This window comes from Salmo salar, chromosome ssa22, assembly GCF_905237065.1.
Source record: "Salmo salar chromosome ssa22, Ssal_v3.1, whole genome shotgun sequence".
Taxonomy (NCBI): domain Eukaryota; kingdom Metazoa; phylum Chordata; class Actinopteri; order Salmoniformes; family Salmonidae; genus Salmo; species Salmo salar.
The window spans coordinates 48,604,117-48,626,308 of NC_059463.1; the positions used below are offsets into that span (position 1 = coordinate 48,604,117).

At 42.8% G+C, this 22,192-nt stretch overlaps 2 protein-coding genes across 2 annotated transcripts; one reads left to right on the forward strand and one right to left on the reverse strand.

The window, feature by feature from the left end:
• Positions 1–1,891: 1,891 nt before the first annotated feature.
• LOC100136508 (ubiquitin-conjugating enzyme E2 variant 1-like) lies at positions 1,892–7,015 on the forward strand. Its single transcript, NM_001123616.1, is given in 4 exon segments — positions 1,892–1,914; positions 3,491–3,639; positions 5,885–6,010; positions 6,436–7,015. Coding segments are annotated over 4 exon segments (444 nt in total). The 5' UTR covers position 1,892; the 3' UTR covers positions 6,583–7,015.
• A 13,688-nt stretch (positions 7,016–20,703) lies between these two features.
• On the reverse strand, positions 20,704–21,408 carry LOC106583619 (receptor tyrosine-protein kinase erbB-3-like). The gene is made up of 3 exons (XM_045705149.1): positions 21,350–21,408; positions 21,103–21,221; positions 20,704–20,960 (listed from the first exon to the last, which is right to left on the reverse strand). Exons 2-3 carry the CDS (start codon positions 21,148–21,150, stop codon positions 20,748–20,750), a joined length of 261 nt encoding a protein of 86 aa, XP_045561105.1. The 5' UTR covers positions 21,151–21,221; positions 21,350–21,408; the 3' UTR covers positions 20,704–20,747.
• Positions 21,409–22,192: the final 784 nt, after the last annotated feature.

Here is a 22,192-nt window from a genome sequence, read left to right on the forward strand (position 1 = left end):
GTACTCCTCAAAACCATCAGAGGAATCCCGGAACATATTCCAGTCTGTGCCAGCAAAACAGTCCTGTAGCTTAGCATCACCGTCATCTGACCTCTTCTTTATTGACCCTCCTTTGATGTCCTCCTCTTCGTTATGTGTGCCCCACTTCTCAGACAACATCCCATCCAAGGACTGTGAACATCTTGAAATGCATTTGTTGTAAGAAATGTGCTATATATATTAAGTTTAATTTGATGACATTACAGCTGCAGAATATTTAATAAACTGTAATTGTCACATAAGGACAAGTGCAGTTTTCCATAAACTTTTATTTATAAGTTGGGATTTTATTACTTGACATATCAATCATATAGTGGATCCTTTAAATCAAGACTGAATGCATGTACCACTCTGAATAAATAAATAATATGCATTTGAAGATTTGTCATGCAACTACAATACAGGCTGGATGTCTAAACAAAGTCAATTCTGAATGTCAATAGACTTTTAGATTCATTCATCAATGTCAACATTCTAAAACTGAGTTATTAGTCATGGAAGTCTGGTATCCAGGGGTCATCTTTTTAATGATTATATAATTGACTAAGTGTCTCTTTACTTGTAGAATGTTGACAGCTGTATAGAAAACATTGTATTGCTAAGATGCTCAAACTTAACTTAATAGCTACACTCACCGACACAGTATAAACTTTATCTGGCATGCTGGCCCTGACCAAACCCGTGGGTTGCCTCTCACTGTAGCTGCATTTCACCACATGGCCAGACTTACAGTGGTATTCTCCACTTGTAATGCTCTTATGCTCATCCTTTAAAAATACCATAAGGTCTCAAATAGACACCAAAGTCAACATACTGTACAAACAATTATCTGGGCTATGTAAAACAAAATGATTTTTTTGTATATATTCCTCTGCTAACAAACTAGTTAAAGTATAGTCAGTGGCTAGCTAAAACAGATTAAGTTAATGGATTGGGCACAGAAGGTATCTGATCGCGCCGGTGAACGGTAGTTGACAAGTGTCAGCTAGAGATGATGTGCTGGAGATTCCTGCAGGAATGTGTAGTCTTGCTGAGGTCTACTCTGTTGCTAATTAGCATTTCAAATTCTTGAGTAAATTGAGGCGAATACATTGAGAAAACGAACCTTGTTCGAGAGAGAATTACGTGGCTATCAAAAGGTCACGCCAGGGTAAGCCTACATGAAACACAGACCTTATATGAAGTAGTTCTAAAATTCCAGACGCAAAAGTTAATGGGGAAAAAACGTTTAGATCCATTACCGGGTTTTACCAGTAGGTTTTATGTGTATTATGACGTGTCCACTGTGCCTGTCTATAGTGTGCAACTTACGTTTGCAATTCGGGGCAGTCCTGCATGTGGTCATCCGCCTTTGACATATTGTTTGTGTGACACTTTTGAATGTGGTTCAAAAGTGAAATAAAAGTATTTGAGTTTTTTGCCCCTGCCTACCGGAGTCCTTCTTGCTAACTAGACGGTGTCCTTCACTCCTGCTTGCCCTCACCGTCTTTAACAAAACAGACCGGTTGCACCCCGGTCTGCTGTGAGTCCTCCTTGCTAGCTAGGTAGCTGGAGCGACAGTGCGGGGAAAAGGAAAACTGTCTAGCTAGCTGCCATTATCGCCCCAGACCCTATCTAACGCCACCTACTGTACTGGAGCGCCCCCCATGCCTGTACTAAATGTATACTTGACCAAATGAAGTATAAAGAGGGGTTCCTACAGGTGCAGGAATGCCCCGTATTGCGGACCACAGTTGCACCCTTCTAGGAAATCTTGTTTATTTTGACCTTCGGCTCAAAAAACAGCTGAAACAGACCAGTCGATTTGCAATGACGTACTCGAACGTGCGCGTCCTCGCTATTCAGTGACAAAGATGGCGGCCGCCGCCGGTTCAGGTAATCTAATTTCCCGTTCACACATATGTGATATTCATTTGAGGAGCTTGTATTTTACGTTTAATTTAATAGCTATATTACATTCCGTTATGAAACAATCTCAAAGACATGCCACAATTCCCCGAGACATGTTTACTAGATGAATGTGGGTGAGTTAGGTCAGCCAGTATTGCTAGCTACTAACTAGCTAACGTTAGCGCAGTTTGCTCTTCTCCGACTATTTGTAACTCTCGACCAACTCACTTGGTGCATTTACAATATTACTTGATTCTGCCATAATTTGTATATAAAATATTGTATTTGTGTTTCTAGTGTGGTTTAGCCATCGTCTGTGTATTCGTCTAACTTACTAGCTAGCCTATTCAACTGCAGCGTCATGTTTCTACGCAGCTAACGACGCTAACATTACTAGTAACGTTAGCTGGTACCAGTGGCAGCTGAACCGAGACAACTTGAAAATCGAGCTTGGCAGAACTAGTATACATGTTTCGAATAACTGAAATAGCTAACTATAGCTGGCATCTGTCAAAATGCATTTCTCCAACTGTTTGTTAGCGGTTAGTTAAGTAAAACGGGGTGGGTATAATTTGTGGAACGTTCCAACAGGAATCTGTTCCAAAAACGTAGTAAAGTACAAAGTTGCCAACAAACAACGCATACAAAGAAGCACGATCAATTCACCTAGCTAACTAGCTGCCGAATAGGCATTAACTCACCACTTAGTTTATTCTTAATGTTTGTCCATAGGCTACCAGAGACATTTTTCGGAATAAACGTAGTCAGTGTAAACATAATGAAATAGCCCAGTCCCTACCCGGTATCTTATTCGGCCGCTATACAACTTTGGATGCGTTGTTTGTTGGCAACCTTGTTATTTATTTCGTTTTTGGAACAGATTCATGTTGGAACGTTCCACAAATTATACCCACCCCCCGCACCTCAATGATTCAGAGGGGTTGGGTGAAATGCGGAAGATGCATTCAGTTGCACATCTGACTAGGTATCCCCCTTTCCTTTTCGATACCTAACAAGCAAGTGCACTTTGGCCATCGTCTACACACCCACAACTTGAGAAAGTGATGGCTATGGCAATTGCATGTGTCAGATTCAGAGGTGTGTGCATAATATAGGCTAGCTAGTTACTTGGTTCCCACTAATTGTATTTGATTAGCTAACATACAATTAGCGGAGGAGGGTTGTGTTAAATGAATCGCTATCAAAATCCATAGAATTAGGCCTAGCTACATGTTTGCCTAACATTTTGATGAAAGGAATGGAACGATCTAAGAGTACTGCAGTATTGCTCTCACATTATAGATCCTAAGTGACTTAAACCTCTCAAGCATCATCCGGTTTTTAACTTTCATGTTTTCCTGTATAAACCATATTACAATGAACAGTATTTTCAACCTTGCTCCACACTTTGCATTTTTTATGAACAATTCAACAGAACCCATTGAGTAAACTTGGCACCCTAGTCTGTGTGCAGTGCAGTGAATTTTCAGTTTACATTGTAGTAACTACTAGAGATGTGTGGTTGAAAAATGTCTGCTTTGAACTTTGTATGTTTTAAAAGTCATCAAAGTTCCCCGTAACTTCCGGCTACTGGAGGAGCTGGAAGAGGGCCAGAAGGGTGTTGGAGACGGGACAGTGAGCTGGGGACTGGAGGACGATGAAGACATAATGCTGACTCGCTGGACAGGCATGATCATAGGGCCTCCCAGGGTAATGGAAAACCAACGACACACACACACACAAACGCCATAAGGCCTCTCAGGGTGACAGACCAAACACCATCACGCCACAGAAATCCTTGCTTAGTCAGTCCTGGTTTCCTCAATTCTTCTCAAGTGCATTGTATTTCCTTCTCTAAATTATAAGCGTTGGGGAAGTGAGAAAACAAGGACGTCGCAAACGGATTTGACAGCTAATGCCACTTTCTGACACAGCAACTGTCGCTTTTCACATCTATATCCACAGTTGACGATCAATATGGAATCACCTCTATTTTAACCCCAATTGAGGAATGGAAACATATGGAACATTTTGATTTTAGAGGATGAGCTGCTGCTCAATCATAGCCAAGAACACTGCTTCAGCTAAACCATGCACACCGCAGGTCAGCTCTAAACCATGCTCAAGTGGCAGGTTTGAAATCGCTAGCTAGTTAGTTAGCTGTTTGCACTAATAGCGGCCATCATGGTGTGATGTCACCCACCCTGAGACCTAAAGTAGTGTTGCCCTCACCCAACCAAAACCATCATTTTGTCAGCTTATGTCAGCATACATGTGTTTTTGTTGATGTTGCTTGTGAGCATGAACAAAGAGGATAAACATAGCATAAATCACCTTTCTCCCAGTGGAGGAACCGATGATTTACAGTGCCTTCGGAAAGTATTCAGACCCCTTGACTTTTTCCAAATTTTGTTACGTTAGTCTTATTCTAAAATGGATTAAAAAATAATAATCCTAAATCTGTCCACAATACCCCATAATGACAAAGCGAAAATAGGTTTTTAGAAAAATTAGAAATACTTTATTGTCATAAGTATTCAGACCCTAAGCTATGAGACTCGATATTGAGCACAGGTGCATCCTGTTTCTGTTGATCATCCTTGAGATGTTTCTACAACTTGATTGGAGTCCACCTGTGGTAAATTGATTGGACATTTGGAATCACACCAGTAGGTCCCACAGTTGACGGTGCATGTCTGAGCAAAAACCAAGCCATGAGGTCGAAGGAATTGTCCATAGAGCTCCGAGACAGGATTGTGTCGATGCACAGATCTGGGGAAGGGTACCAGAACATTTCCCGCAGCATTGAAGGTCCCCAAGAACACAGTGGCCTCCATCATTCTTAAATGGAAGACGTTTGGAACCACCAAGACTCTTCCTAGAGCTGGCTGCCCGGCCAAACTGAGCAATTTCGGGAGAAGGGCCTTGGTCAGGACAGAGTTCTAGAGTTCCTCTGTGGAGATGGGAGAACCTTCCAGAAGGACAACCATCTCTGCAGCACTCCACCAATCAGGCCTTTATGATAGTGGCCAGACAGAAGCCACTCCTCAGTAAAAGGAACCTGACAGCCCGCTTGGAGCTCAGACCATGAGAATCAAGATTCTCTGGTCTGATGAAACCAAGATTGAACTCTTTGACCAGAATGCCAAGCATCACGTCTGGAGGAAACCTGGCACCATTCCTACGGTGGATCATGTTGGGGGCAGCATGCTGTGGGGCTGTTTTTCTCTCTCCATCCAACCTGACAGAGCCCGAGAGGATCTGCAGAGATGAATGGTAGAAACTCCCCAAATACAGGTGTGCCAGGCTTGTAGCATCATACCCAAGAAGACTTGATGCTGTAATTGCTGCCAAATGGGCTTCAACAGAGTTCTGAGTAAAGGGTCTGAATACTTATGTAAATATGATATTTCAGTTTTTATTTTTTATAAATTAGCTAAAAATTCTAAACCGGTTTTTACTTTGTCATCGGGTGGTGTGTGTGTAGATTGATGAGGGGGAAAAAAGCTATTTAAAACATTTTTAAAATAAAGCTGTAACGTAACAATGTGAAAAGTCAAGTGGTCTGAATGCTTTCCGAAGGCACTGTGTGTATCTCTCTCACTCACACACACACACACACCATTGGGAGGAACACACCATGATCGCGACAGCAATATACTTGAAATGTAAAAATTCGAATTCTATTGGGATAGCCACAGGCGTTTTGCAAACAAAGGATGAAACATCCATGAGTCAAAGAATCACGCGCACCTCCGTTTTGCTGGTATTCAGCAGCCCAATAACAAGCTTACTTACTGTCATGGCTCACCGCTCATGATGATAACCAAGACCCAGTACCACGTGACAAATAAACATTGATTTGACAGCAACCCACTACCATGCAGGCTTTATCTTGAACCAAAACCTGTTTCAGGACTTAAATCTTGCCTTCTTTCTGATGTCTTTCTTCCAGACAATCTACGAGAACAGGATGTACAGTCTAAAGGTAGAATGTGGACCCAGATATCCTGAGTCTCCCCCTTTTGTCCGATTTGTGACCAAGATCAATCTGAATGGCGTGCACAACTCAAACGGTGTGGTAAGTCTCAGGTCATGCATGTCCTGTTGTTCAGGTTGGATTCAGCACCTTTTTGTATTTTGGAGTATGTGGCCGGAAGGCCTACAGCTTGAAAGGCACAGCGGATTCATTACCTACAGACGCAGGACTGGTTTTCCAGACCCAGATGAAGTCCTAAACTAAAAAGCACTTGAAACTCTACTGAACGTGGTTTTAGTCCAGGAATCTGCGTTTGAGCATCAACTTTCAGTAGACAGGCGAAGCGCTAGTACGCTTAACTGAAAGTATACTGTTTGTTTACAGTATACTAAAATTAGCTGTGTGTGTATATATCTCTCACACTCATTAAGTTTGTAGTATACAGTATGTTAGTATGAGTATTCGAACACAGCTTATGTCTTTTCCAAGTTGTGTGTGAGTCTTACATGGCTGTAACCTCCCCTCAGGTGGACACGCGGGCGGTGGCGGCACTGGCTAAGTGGCAGAACTCGTACAGCATCCGTGTGGTGCTGCAGGAGCTCCGGAGGCTCATGATGTGTAAAGAGAACATGAAGCTCCCCCAGCCGCCCGAAGGCCAGGTCTTCAGCAACTGAGCTCCCTGGCCCTGACGAGCCCTGCTATCCCTATTCTCCCTCACTATCTCCATCCAACACACACACACGTAAACCTACACATACAGTACATGCACTGATTCAATGCTTCCTCACATGTGCACACTCGCACGAACCCCCACACACAGCGTTACGTTCCCCTTATTTTTCTGAGACTCTCGAATACTCTGTTCTCACGTAAGCTCTTTTGCCAGGCCCCTCTCACCTTCTGTCCTAAATGCCATGCCCACTTCCCCTCTCTCCTCTCTCTCTCTCTCTCTCTCTCTCTCTACTCTACTCTACTCTACTCTACTCTACTCTACTCTACTCTACTCTACTCTCACTCTCACTCGACTGAGATGGTTGCACAGGTGGACTCCACCCCCCCATCATCTACCCAACTGTGCAGACCAGACATTACGATACAAATTACTGTACATCTTACTAATCTTTTTTTTTTTTTAATCTTTGTGTTCTTCATCCAGATTGTAAAATAACAAATTATCTTATTGAGTGTACCTATCTTATGTGTGTGCTGGATTCTTCAACCCAAGGGTGGTGGCATTTACTCTGTACTGTAGTGTGTAGCAGGGGTGGAAATCAAGATGACTTGCTGCGCCGCAAAAGAAAAGTAGATCCCATGGCCCCACTGAAATGTGGACAGTGAAGTTGCAACTGTTCTGCTCTTAATGTCGCTGCAAGAGTCTAGTTTTTATCTGATTCTGCTTGCCCTGTTGGACTACGCAGTGGCTTAGGATACACTGCATAGTCTTGCCAGGGTCTGTTTCTGAAATCAAAAAAGTGACCCCACCCTTAAGTTTTATTTTTTGAACCACTCTTGGTGAAACGGCTTGGGAGGGAATTAAAACGTTTATTGGTGTTTTTCAGGCTAGCATTGGTCTCAAACTGAGTAACCAGCTTCTCAATCCCGATTATGTGAATTTCTGGGCCTTGGCACGTGTACGGTACATGGGATTAGGCATTCAAAACAGTGTGTGTATCAACTGGGCACACTCGGGTCATCGCCCACTCCTATTTTAAACCTCTGGCCTCTCTGCCATGTGGTTTGTTACGCTTTGTGATTGAATGGGGAGGAAGTACATTTTGAGGGGAGGGGTTAAATTACATTGGGTTTCAAATACTTATCTTATGTGCTTGGCACCTTTTTCAGGTTCACATTACTAGGTGGAGAATGATGAGTTAGTTTTTTGTTTCATCTTTAGGGCTGACCTGTGTATGTTCGTTGAGGTTATCTCATACAGTGGGCCCACTGAATGCAATGTATGGCTTTAGATGTTTATTTTTTAACCGGTGTGATTCTGTAGTCTGGGTGATGGTGACTTGTGCATGGTTTTATTTGAATTAAACATAATTACTTTTGCATGTGTTTGTCTCCTTGTGATTCTCAATCCATTTCGGTATGGGCGGCATTCCATCGCACAGTGGAATGATAACATTGGCTCTACTCTAACCAACTGCATGTTTGAACTGAATTCAAAATAAGTGTATTTGAAATATCTAAAACGTGTATGTGTTATCACATGCCTTAGAATGTGCGTTTTTGTTGTGCAGGAACAATGTTAAGACGCTGAAGAGGTAGCATTCAGATTTTTTTTAAAGTATAGTTAATTTAATATATTTACCCTAATCTTAAATTTGCATCAGCATATTCTAAATGTTTTTCATTACCCTTTCATTAGCAGTTAAGTTTTATAGAGAGAATTATGGTGTATGCTACCAAACTTGAGGGTTCTGTTTTTCACTATCAAATTATATACAATGCATTCGGGAAAGTATTCAGAACCCTTCCCTTTTTCCACATTTTATGTTATAGCCTTATTCCAAAATTGATGATTTAATATTTTTATCTAATCCATCTACACACACTACCCCATAATGACAAAGAGAAAACAGGTTTTTAGGAATTTTCACAAATTTACAAAAATTAGAAAACATACCTTATTTACATATGGTATTTTTCTTTTCCATGAAAGGTGCATCAGGTGCATCCTGTTTCCATTGTTGATCCTTGATGTTTCTGAACTCGGCAAAAGAAGAAATGTCACTTTTTCAGGACCCTGTCTTTCAAAGATAATTTGTAAAAATCCAAATAACTTCAAAGATCTTCATTGTAAAGTGTTTAAGCACTGTTTCCCATGCTTGTTCAATGAACCATAAAGTAATGAACATGCACCTGTGGAACGGTCGTTAACTTCTCTAGGGTAGGGGGCAGTATATTGACGTCACAAATTAAACTTCCTGCTACTCAGGCTCAGATGGTAGGATATGCATATTATTAGTAGATTTGGATAGAAAACACTGACGTTTCTAAAACGGTTTCAATGATGTCTGTGAGTATAACATAACTCATATGGCAGGCAAAAACCTGAGAAAAATCCAACCGGGAAGTGTGGAAATCTGAGGTTTGTAGTTTTTCAAGTGATTGCCTATACAGTATACAGTGACTTAGGGTTCATTTTGCACTTCCTAAGGCTTCCACTAGATGTCAACAGTCTTTAGAATGTTGTTTCATGCTTCTACTGTGAATATGGAGAGAATAAGAGGTCCTGGAGTCAGATGAGTGAGAAAATGACATGAGCTCAGGCGCACACTCACTTGAGAGTTAGCTGTGTTCCTTTTCTTTTCTGAAGACATTGTAATTGTCCGGTTGGAATATTACTGAAGATTTATGTTAAAAACATCGTAAAGATTGATGCTATAAATTGTTTGACATATTTCTACAAACAGCTAGCGTCCCACATACCCCAGAGAGGTTAAGACACTAACAGCTTACAGACGGTAGGCAATTAAGGGCACGGTTATGAAAACGTAGGACACTAAAGAGGCCTTTCTACTGACTGAAAAACACCAAAAGAAAGATGTCCAGGGTCCCTGCTCATCTGCGTGAACGTGCCTTAGGCATGCTGCAAGGAGGCATGAGGACTGCAGATGTGGCCAGGGCGATTAAATTGCAATGTCCGTACTGTGAGATGCCTAAGATAGCGCTACAGGGAGACAGGACGGACAGCTGATCGTCCTCGCAGTGGCAGACCACGTGTAACAACACCTGCACAGGATCGGTACATCCGAACATCACACCTGCGGGACAGGTACAGGATGGCAACAACAACTGCCTGAGTTACACCAGGAACGCACAATCCCTCCATCAGTGCTCAGACTGTCCGCAATAGGCTAAGAGAGGCTGGACTGAGGGCTTGTAGGCCTGTTGTAAGGCAGGTCCTCACCAGATATCACTGGCAAAAACGACGCCTATGGGCACAAACCCACCGTCGCTGGACCAGACAGGACTGGCAAAAAGTGCACTTCACCGACGAGTCATTGTTTTGTCTTACCAGGGGTGATGGTCGGATTCGCGTTTATCGTCGAAGGAATGAGCGTTACACCGAGGCCTGTACTCTGGAGCGGGATCGATTTCGAGCTGGAGGGTCCGTCATGGTCTGAGGTGGTGTGTCACAGCAACATCCGACTGAGCTTGTTGTCATTGCAGGCAATCTCAACGCTGTGCGTTACAGGGAAGACATCCTCCTCCCTCATGTGGTACCCTTCCTGCAGGCTCATCCTGACATGACTCTCCAGCATGATAATGCCACCAGCCATACTGCTTGTTCAGTGCATGATTTCCTGCAAGACAGTAATGTCAGTGTTCTGCCATGGCCAGCAAAGAGCCCAGATCTCAATCCCATTGAGCACGTCTGGGACCTGTTGGATCGTAGGGTGAGGGCTAGGGCCATTCCCCCCAGAAATGTCTGGGAACTTGCAGGTGCCTTGGTGGAAGAGTGGGGTAACATCTCACAGCAATAAATGGCAAATCTGGTGTAGTCCATGAGGAGGAGATGCACTGCAGTACTTAATGCAGCTGGTGGCCACACCAGATACTGACTGTTACTTTTGATTTTGACCCCCCCCTTTTGTTCAGGGACACATTATTCCATTTCTGTTAGTCACATGTCTGTGGAACTTGTTCAGTTTATGTCTCAGTTGTTGAATGTTGTTATGGTCATACAAATATTTACACATGTTAAGTTTGCTGAAAATAAACGCCCGTTGACAGTGAGATGACGTTTATTTTTTTGCTGAGTTTTCAACTTGGAGTCCACCTGTGGTAAATTCAATTGATTGAACATGATTTGGAAAGGCACACACCTGTCTATATAAGGTCCCACAGGTGGCAGTGCATGTCAGAGCGAAAAACCAAGCCATGAGGTCGAAGAAATTGTTCTTTGACCTCATGAGACAGGATTGTGTTGAGGCACAGATCTGGAGAAGGGAACCAAAACATTTTCTGCAGCATGGAAGGTCCCCAAGAACACGGCCGCCCGGACAAACTGAGCAATTGGGGCAGAAGTGCCTTGGTCAGGGAGGTGACCAAGAACCCGATGGTCACTTTGACAGAGCTACATAGTTCCTCTGTGGAGATGGGAGAAACTTCCCGAAGGACAACCATCTCTGCTGCACTCCACCAATCAGGCCTTTATGGTAGAGAGGCCAGACGGAAGCACCTCCTCAGTAAAAGGCACATGACAGCCTGTTTGGAGTTCGCCAAAAGGTACCTAAAGACTCTCAGACCATGAGAAACAAGATTCTCTGGTCTGATGAAACCAAGATTGAACTCTTTGGCCTGAATGCCAAGCATCATGTCTGGAGAAAACCTGGCACCATTCCTACGGTGGATCATGTTGGTGGCAGCATGCTGTGGGGCTGTTTTTCAGCGGCAGGGACTGGGAGACTAGTCAGGATCGAGGGAAAGATGAACGGAGCAATGTACAGAGAGATCCTAGATTGAAACCTGCTGCAGAGCACTCAGGACCTCAGACTGGGGCGAAGGTTCACCTTCCAACAGGATAACGACCCGAAGCACACAACCAAGACAACGCAGGAGTGGCTTCGGAACAAGTCTCTGAATGTATTTGTGGCCCCGCCACAGCCCGGACTTGAAACCGATCGAAAATCTCTGGAGAGACCTGAAAATAGCTGTGCAGCGACGCTCCCCATACAACCTGACAGAGCTTGAGAGGATCTGCAGAGAAGAATGGTAGAAACTCCCCCAAATACAGGTGTGCCAAGCTTGTAGTGTCATACCCAAGAAGACTTGAGGCTGTAATCGCTGTCAAAGGTGCTTCAACAAAGTACTGAGCAAAGGGTCTGAATAGTTATGTAAATGTTTAATTTCATTTTTTTTTTATAAACTTGTTTTTGCTTTGTCATCATGTGGTATTGTGTGTAGATTAATTAGGGAGAAAACCAATTTAGTACATGTTCGAATAAGGCTGTAATGTAATAAAATGTGGAAAAAGTCAAGTGGTCTGAATACTTTCCGAATGCACTGTAAAATACATTTAACAACAATATAAAAAAAAATGCTATAGGAACACATATTAGCTTACATCTTCATTGTTTTTTTGTAACCATTTATAATTGAGCAATAAGGCCCGAGGAGGTGTGGTATATGGCCAATATACCACTACAAAGGGTTGTTCCTTTTTTTTATTTTTTATTAAACAGGTTTTTCTCATTGAGATAACATCTCTTTTCCAAGAGAGACCTGGTCCAATAGCAGCAGGGGGAACAACGTTTCAGACAAAACAACTTACATACACTAACACAACATTAAACAAAACTATAAACACACATACAGTACAACAAAAACATTTTAAGTAAAAAACACGAAAGTCTTGACTAAAAACAGCTGTCCTAAAGACAATTGCACTCTTCTATGATATATACATTGATCAAGTGTTTAAACTCCACCAACGAAACTAGATCATCACATTTTAAAATGTTCAAGAGAGAATTCCAGGACCACAGAGCTAACTAACTAAAACTTCTACCATGACCTGTTCTCATTTTTGGTACTGTTAGAAGCAAATGAGAATGGGACCGTAATTTATATTTATTTACTGACCTGACTAAAAAAGAACAGAGATAAAATGGCATTTTACCCAATATGGCCTTATAAATCAGTGTATACCAGTGTTTAAGCCTACGCAAGGTCTATGACGACCAGCCAACAGCTCTGTAGAGATCACAATGATGTGTTAGACGTTTCTGATTTGTAATGAACCTGAGGGCTGCATGATACACTGAATCAAGTGCTCTCAGGGTAGTGGTTTAGGCCTGCATATATATATATATAACATCACTAAAATCTAAAACCGACAGTAATGTACATCGTACCAGCTCCTTCCTGGCCTCCAAAGAAAAACAAGCCTTATGCCGGTAATAAAAACCTATTCTCAGCTTGAGCTTCCTTATCAAGTTCTCTACATGAACAGTGAAGCTCAGCCTGTCATCCACCCACACACCCAAATATTTGTACACTTTAACTTGCTCTATAGTATGTCGAGCCAATGTAGCAATGACATGATTAGTAACATGCCTGGCATTTGAAAATACCATGCATTTTGTTTTACCCGAATTTAGAATCAGCTTTAAATCATACAGATTTTGTTGTATGATGTTAAATGCTCTTTGGGCATTTTCAAAAGCTAAAGATAAACTACTACGACTTGAATAAAGAACAGTATCATCTGCATAAAAATGAGCATCCGCTGTTTCAATAAGATCCCCAATGTTGTTGATTTACAAAATGAACAACAGTGGGCCCAAAATAGAACCTTGCGGAACACCTGAGCACACCACTATGGACTCAGATTTACAACCATCCGCCATTACACATTGTGTACGATTTGATAGGTAATTTATAAACCAATCTAGAGCATGACCAGTAATTCCACAACATTTTAACCTTTGCACTAACACAGCATGGTCCACGGTGTCAAAAGCCTTCGACAAATCAATAAAGACAGACACACAATGTAACTTCTTATCAAGAGCACAGTGGATACCATTTAAAACCTTCAATGTTGCTGAAACAGTGCTGTGGCCAGACCTAAAACCTTATGCTCAACGTGGAGTTCCTGGACAGCCCTTAGCCATGTTATATTGGCCATATATCACAAACCCCAGAGGTGCCTTATTGCTATTATACTGGTTATCAATGTAATTAGAGCAGTAAAAATAAATGTTTTGTTATACCCATGGTATACAGTCTGATATACCACAGCTGTCAGCCAATTAGCATTCAGGGCTTGAACCACCCAGTTTATAATTAAACACAGCAAATGTGGCCCAATATGTAATCCCTATGCTAGTTTTACGAAAAAGATTTCAGACATCTGCAAACTGAAATCTCAGGATGTCCAACAAATTCCCCTGTCTCTTTCTGTGGCAAATGTCAAATGTGACACTAGGCTTTGACAGAAAGACTTCTGTAGTGTCATGCAGATTTTCATGATACTGGAAGGATGGACCTCCTGATTTGACACTGGTCTTTCTCATTTGTCAAAGCCAGAGAGGGTGAAGTAGCCAGCCACCTAGAGATAAGATTTGGGGAAGACCAATTGGAGGAGAAAAGTCCTTTATGAAGTAAGCGGTCATTCTCTGAGTAGGAAACACGTCTGCTCAGCAAATGGGGATTGTTCTCGTCCATCGTGATAGAGTGACTTGCAAGGTGCAGCATCTCTATGGGAAGCAGACCACTGGTCCTCATTCAACAGCTGTTCCCCTTTGGCCGCCGGGCTCAGCCACCGCTCCTCTCCTGCGAGGCCAATATAGAGACGGGACAAAGAGTCACGTGACCTGGGCGGTTTTTAGGGGAAAGCAGCACAAATTCATCACAATGAGAGACACAGCTGGGGGTGCCCCGGTCTCCTATAGGCTACGTCACACAATATGGAGCACTCTGTGAACTCAAAGGAGTGCCAAAATTAGAGTACACCTCATTATATCAGGGCCCGTATTTATAAAGTTCTTCATAGTAGAAGTGCTGAATAGGATCAGGTCCCTCTTGTCCATGAAGTCTCATTCTTTATGATCTAAAAGGTTAAACTGATTCTAGATCAGCAGTCCTATTCTGCAATGGTTTATGAATATGGCCCCAGCAATATATAGGTTTTCTATTAGGATTTTTTTGGGGGGGGTATTGTGGTTTAGGCAATTATTCACATCAACAGCAAATACCTAGAATCACACGATTTAAGATCAGCTAGGCTTATGTGAATTTTCATCAGAACATCTCATAGTAAAAATTCTAAGGAAAGTAGACTGTTCTTTTTCATTGAACCATTGGGTAACACTTAAAGCCTGAATGAATAATGCATTATGATGCAGGTATAATGCATCGTAAAACCTGTTATGAGCATGTATGACCCCTGTATAATGTCTTACTATCATCTTATAATGATCCTCTTGTTAACCCAGAACTAAAATGTCACGTCAGCTGCTTGATTAAGTTTGGGAGCCACTTGGGTGGGGCTCCCGAGTGGCGCAGCAGTCTATGGCACTGCATGTCAGTGGTTGAGGGCTAAGTGCTCAATCACCATAATAGGATAGGAATTCTCAATCATCTGGACCCATCTCTTGCCACTGGTTCAAATGGGTCCAACTGGCAAGCAGGACACAGGTGTTTGTAGGATGCAGTTAGGAGCTACTGGTAACCTCATGGGTACACTTGCAAATACAAAGGGAAGCACAGCCGAGAGCTGCCCAGTGACACGAGCCTACCAGACGAGCTAAACTACTTCTATGCTCGCTTCGAGGCAAATAACACTGAAACATGCATGAGAGCACCTGCTGTCTGGAAGACTGTGTGATCACTCTTTCCACAGCCGATGTGAGTAAGGCCGCTGGGCCAGACGGATTACCAGGACGTGTACTGCGAGCATGCACTGACCAACTGGTAAGTGTCTTCACTGACATTTTCAACCTCTCCCTGTCCGAGTCCGTATACCAACATGTTTTAAGGAGACCACCATAGTGCCTGTGCCCAAGACCATTAAGGTAACCTGCCTAAACGACTACCGACCCGTAGCACTCACGTCTGTAGCCATGAAGTGCTTCGAAAGGCTGGTCATGGCTCACATCAACACCATTATCCCAGAAACCCTAGACCCACTCCAATTTGCATGCCGCACTTACAGATCCACAGATGATGCATACTCTTGCACTCCACACTGCCTTTTCCCACCTGGACAAAAGGAACACCTATGTGAGAAGGCTATTAATTTACTACAGCTCAGCGTTCAACACCATAGTGCCCTCAAAGCTCATCAATAAGCTAAGAACCCTGGGTCTAAACACCTTCCTCTGCAACTGGATCCTGGACTTCCTGACGGGCAGCCCCCAGGTGGTATGGGTAGGTAACAACACATCCGCCACGCAGATCCTCAACACAGGGGCCCCTTAGGGGTGCGTGCTCAATCCCCTCCTGTACTCCCTGTTCACTGATGACTGCACGGCCAGGCACGACTCCAACACCATCATTAAGTTCACAGATTACTGCACCTGTATATAGCCCATCTATAATTTAGTCCAAACAACTACCTCTTCCCCTACTGTATTTATTTATTTATTTTGCTCCTTTGCACCCCATTATTTCTATTTCTACTTTGCACTATCTTCCACTGCAAATCAACCATTCCAGTGTTTTACTTGCTATATTGTATTTACTTCGCCACCACGGCCTTTTTTGCCTTTACCTCCCTTATCTCACCTCATTTGCTCACTTTGTTTATAGACTTATTTTTCTACTATATTATTGACTGTATGTTTGTTTTACTCCATCTGTAACTCTGTGTTGTTGTATGTGTCAAACTGCTTGCTTTATCTTGGCCAGGTCGCAATTGTAAATGAGAACTTGTTCTCAACTTGCCTACCTGGTTAAATAAAGGTGAAATAAATAAATGAAATAAAATAAAAAAGTTTGCCAATGACACAACAGTGGTAGGCCTGATCACCGACAACGATGAGACAGCCTATAGGGAGGAGGTCAGAGACCTGGCCGTGTGATGCCAGGACAACAACCTCTCCCTCAACGTGATCAAGACAAAGGAGATGATTGTGGACTACAGGAAAAAGAGGACCGAGCACGCCCCCATTCTCATCGATGGGGCTGTAGTGGAGCAGGTTGAGAGCTTCAAGTTCCTTGGTGTCCACATCACCAACAAACAAACATTGTCCAAGCACACCAAGACAGTCATGAAGAGGGCATGACAAAATCTATTCCTCCTCAGAAGACTGAAAAAATTTGGCATGGGTCCTCAGATCCTCAAAAGGTTCTACAGCTGCACCATCAAGAGCATCCTGACTGGTTGCATCACCGCCTGGTATGGCAACTGCTCGTCCTCCGACCACAAGGCACTACAGAGGGTAGTGCGAACGGCCCAGTACATCACTGGGGCCAAGCTTTCTGCCATCCAGGACCTCTATACCAGGCGGTGTCAGAGGAAGGCCCTAAAAATGGTCAAAGACTCCAGCCACCCTAGTCATAGACTGTTCTCTCGGCTACCGCACGGCAAGCGGTACCGGAGCGCCAAGTCTAGGTCCAAGAGGCTTCTAAACAGCTTCTACCCCCAAGCCATAAGACTCCTGAACACCTAATCAAATGGCTACCCAGACTGTTGTTATCATCTATGCATAGTCACTTTAATAACTCTACCTACATGTAAATATTACCTCAACTAACCGGTGCCCCCGCACATTGACTCTGTACCGGTACCCCCTGTATATAGTCTCGCTATTGTTATTTTACTGCTGCTCTTTAATTACTTGTTACTTTTATTTATTTTTCTTATCTGTATTTTTTAAAAACTGCATTGTTGGTTAGGGGCTCGTAAGTAAGCCTTTCACTGTAAGGTGAAATACCTGTTGTATTCGGCGCATGTGACAAATACAGTGCCTTGCGAAAGTATTCGGCCCCCTTGAACTTTTCGACCTTTTGCCACATTTCAGGCTTCAAACATAAAGATATAAAACTGTAATTTTTTGTGAAGAATCAACAACAAGTGGGACACAATCATGAAGTGGAACGAAATTTATTGGATATTTCAAACTTTTTTAACAAATAAAAAACGGAAAAATTGGGCGTGCAAAATTATTCAGCCCCCTTAAGTTAATACTTTGTAGCGCCACCTTTTGCTGCGATTACAGCTGTAAGTCACTTGGAGTATGTCTCTATCAGTTTTGCACATCGAGAGACTGAAATTTTTGCCCATTCCTCCTTGCAAAACAGCTCGAGCTCAGTGAGGTTGGATGGAGAGCGTTTGTGAACAGCAGTTTTCAGTTCTTTCCACAGATTCTCGATTGGATTCAGGTCTGGACTTTGACTTGGCCATTCTAACACCTGGATATGTTTATTTGTGAACCATTCCATTGTAGAGTTTGCTTTATGTTTTGGATCATTGTCTTGTTGGAAGACAAATCTCCGTCCCAGTCTCAGGTCTTTTGCAGACTCCATCAGGTTTTCTTCCAGAATGGTCCTGTATTTGGTTCCATCCATCTTCCCATCAATTTTAACCATCTTCCCTGCCCCTGCTGAAGAAAAGCAGGCCCAAACCATGATGCTGCCACCACCATGTTTGACAGTGGGGATGGTGTGTTCAGGGTGATGAGCTGTGTTGCTTTTACGCCAAACATAACGTTTTGCATTGTTGCCAAAAAGTTCGATTTTGGTTTCATCTGACCAGAGCACCTTCTTCCACATGTTTGGTGTGTCTCCCAGGTGGCTAGTGGCAAACTTTAAACGACACATTTTATGGATATCTTTAAGAAATGGCTTTCTTCTTGCCACTCTTCCATAAAAGCCAGATTTGTGCAGTATACGACTGATTGTTGTCCTATGGACAGAGTCTCCCACCTCAGCTGTAGATCTCTGCAGTTCATCCAGAGTGATCATGGGCCTCTTGGCTCCATCTCTGATCAGTCTTCTCCTTGTATGAGCTGAAAGTTTAGAGGGACGGCCGGGTCTTTGTAGATTTGCAGTGGTCTGATACTCCTTCCATTTCAATATTATCGCTTGCACAGTGCTCCTTGGGATGTTTAAAGCTTGGGAAATCTTTTTGTATCCAAATCCGGCGTTAAACTTCTCCACAACAGTATCTCGGACCTGCCTGGTGTGTTCCTTGTTCTTCATGATGCTCTCTGCGCTTTAAACGGACCTCTGAGACTATCACAGAGCAGGTGCATTTATAAGGAGACTTGATTACACACAGGTGGATTCTATTTATCATCATTAGTCATTTAGGTCAACATTGGATCATTCAGAGATCCTCACTGAACTTCTGGAGAGAGTTTGCTGCACTGAAAGTAAAGGGGCTGAATAATTTTGCACGGCCAATTTTTCAGTTTTTTATTTGTTAAAAAAGTTTGAAATATCCAATACATTTCGTTCCACTTCATAATTGTGTCCCACTTGTTGTTGATTCTTCACAAAAAATTACAGTTTTATATCTTTATGTTTGAAGCCTGAAATGTCGCAAAAGGTCGAAAAGTTCAAGGGGGCCGAATACTTTCGCAAGGCACTGTACAATTTGATTTGATTATTGTGATGCAATAATTCCCATGGCAATGTAGAATGTTCATTCAAATGATGTTAACTGATGTGGCTTATGCTAGACAGGGCAAACCCGTTTTGGAATATGAATTTCAAATAGAATATGACATCAATATGACTTGACCAATATACTGTACATACAGTGAGCTCCAACACATTTTTTTTATGTTTTGGCTCTGAACTCCAGCACTTTGGATTTCGAAATGCTACAATGCAACTATGAGGTTAAAGTGCAGACTGTCAGATCTAATTTGAGGGTATTTTCATCCATATCGGGTGAACCGTTTAGAAATTACAGCATGTTTTGTACATAGTCCCACCATTTGTAGGGGACCAAAAGTATTTGGACAAATTCACTTATATGTGTGTTAAAGTAGTAAAAATGTAATGGTATGCGTGAAGGGCTGTAGGAAGACAGGCGCAGGAGAGCAGACAGTTGGTAGCAAAACAGAGCCTTTTATTTGGCGACCCAAAAGCACACGGCACAAACTAACACGAAATACATATAAGGGTTTAACATAACCCAGCGTAACCAGCCTAACATGTGCATACATGAACAGATAAATAATCACTCACAAACATGGGGGAATAGAGGGTTAAATAATGAACAAGTAATTGGGAATTGAAACCAGGTGTGTAAGACAAGGACAAAACAAATGGAAAATGAAAAGTGGATCGGCGACGACGTCGAGGCCGGTGACGTCGACAGCCAAACGCCGCCCGAACAAGGAGAGGGACCGACTTCGGCGGAAATCGTGACAAAAAAAGTATTTGGTCCCATATTCATAGCACCCAATGACTACATCAAGCTTGTGATTCTACACATTTGTTGCATGCATTTGCTGACTGCTTCTTCCCTAAATAGTTCTTGCATAGTTTGGAGCTGTGCATTGGGTCATTGTCCTGTTGTAGGAGGAAATTGGCTCCAACTAAGCGCCGTCCACAGGGCATGGCACAGCGTTGCAAAATGGAGTGATAGCCTTCTTTCTTCAAGATCCCTTTTACCCTGTACAAATCTCCCACTTTACCACCACCAAAGCACCCCCAGACCATCACATTGCATCCACCATGCTTGACAGATGGCGTCAGGTACTCCTCCAGGATCTTTTAATTTTTTCTGTGTCTCACGAATGTTCCTCTTTGTGATCCGAACACCTCAAACTTAGATTCGTCTGTCCATAACACTTTTTTCCAATCTTCCTCTGTCCAGTGTCTGTGTTCTTTTGCCAGTCTTAATCTTTTCTTTTTATTGGCCAGTCTGAGATATGGCCTTTTCTTTGCAACTCTGCCTAGAAGGCCAGCATCCCAGAGTCGAACTCTTCACTGTTGACGTTGGTGTTTTGCGGGTACTATTTAATGAAGCTGCCAGTTGAGGACTTGTGAGGAATCTGTTTCTCAAACTAGACACTCTAATGTACTTGTCCTCTTTGTCACGGCTGTTCAAAGGATCGGACCAAAATGCAGCGTGTTCGTAGTTCCACATATTTTATTTACCGTGAAACTAAATGCAATACACTAAATACTTGAATACACAAAAACAACAAACCGTGACACAGAGAGAAAACACACTACTCAAAAATTAATCACCACATCACCCAATTAGAGACAACGACAACCGTCTGCCTCTAATTGGAGATCATACCAAACAAAACCAACATAGAAATACAAAACTAGAAACTGAACATAGAAATACAAAACATAGACAAACACCCCCTGTCACGCCCTGACCTACTCTATAGAAAATAACAACTTACTATGGTCAGGACGTGACACTCTGGCTCAGTTGTGCACCGGGTAGAGCTGGGTAGAGCATGCTGTGTGTGGACTCACTGGGGCACTGGGCCACACAGATGGAACTGTACTGGTACTTGGCGCTGGGGTTGGGTTCCAGTTTGAAGGTGTGCTTGTTGTAGATGAGGGTCTGGGGACACTGGGGCACACAGGAGCCTGGGTTGTTGAAGTTACGGCAGGCCTGGATAGAGAAAATACACAGTTATATGATACTGTATGCATTGCTTAATAGTATAGTTTTAACCCATTCATTTCTATGCAATGACTATCAGAACTACTTTTAAGACTTCTTTGCGGTGTGTTTGTGTGTATAGCAAACTCACAAAGCAGTCGGTGTCCAGGGGTTCGGTGCAACCTCCTGCACACTCCATATGACAGCACTCACTAGGACTCCTCCCAAAGCAGCGGCCATTACACTGAGGGATACACACTGTCTTCGTCACTGGGGGGGGGGAATAGAGAGTACTTTGAGCCAAGCAAACTGACTGAGCTGGGTTGTAGGACATTACATCAGAGCGAAGCTATCTAGTGTTGTCAGAAAATGAGAGCCAGGGGTCAAAAGTGACTCACAGCTCTGGCAGGTGTCATTCCTGGGCCCCCAACATGGACCTCCGCATGCCTCATCACATGGCTCTGAAAAACATGTCAGAAATCTTAGAAAACATAAAAGCTACATCACACAAAACCATAGAAGAAGGCCAGCATCCCGGAGTCGCCTCTTCACTGTTGACATTGAGACTGGTGTTTTGCGGGTACTATTTAATGAAGCTGCCAGTTGAGGACTTGTGAGGCGTCTGTTTCTCAAACTAGACACTGTAATGTACTTGTCCTCTTGCTCAGTTGTGCACCGGGGCCTCCCACTCCTCTTTCTATTCTGGTTAGTGCCAGTTTGCACTGTTCTGTGAAGGGAGTAGTACACAGCGTTGTACGAGATCTTCAGTTTCTTGGCAATTTCTCACATGGAATAGCCTTCATTTCTCAGAACAAGAATAGACTGACGAGTTTCAGAAGAAAGGTCTTTGTTTCTGGCCATTTTGAGCATGTAATCGAACCCACAAATGCTGATGCTCCAGATACTCAACTAGTCTAAAGAAGGCCAGTTTTATTGCTTCTTTAATCAGGACAACAGATTTCAGCTGTGCTAACATAATTGCAAAACGGTGATAATTAATTATCCATTTAAAATTATAAACTTGGACTAGCTAACACAACGTGCCATTGGAACACAGGAGTGATGGTTGCTGATAATGGGCCTCTGTACGCCTATGTAGATATTCCATTAAAAAAATCTGCCGTTTCCAGCTACAATAGTCATTTACAACATTAACAATGTCTACACTGATTTCTGATCAATTTGATGTTATTTTAATGGACAATTCTTTTTGCTTTTCTTTCAAAAATATCTTATATTTA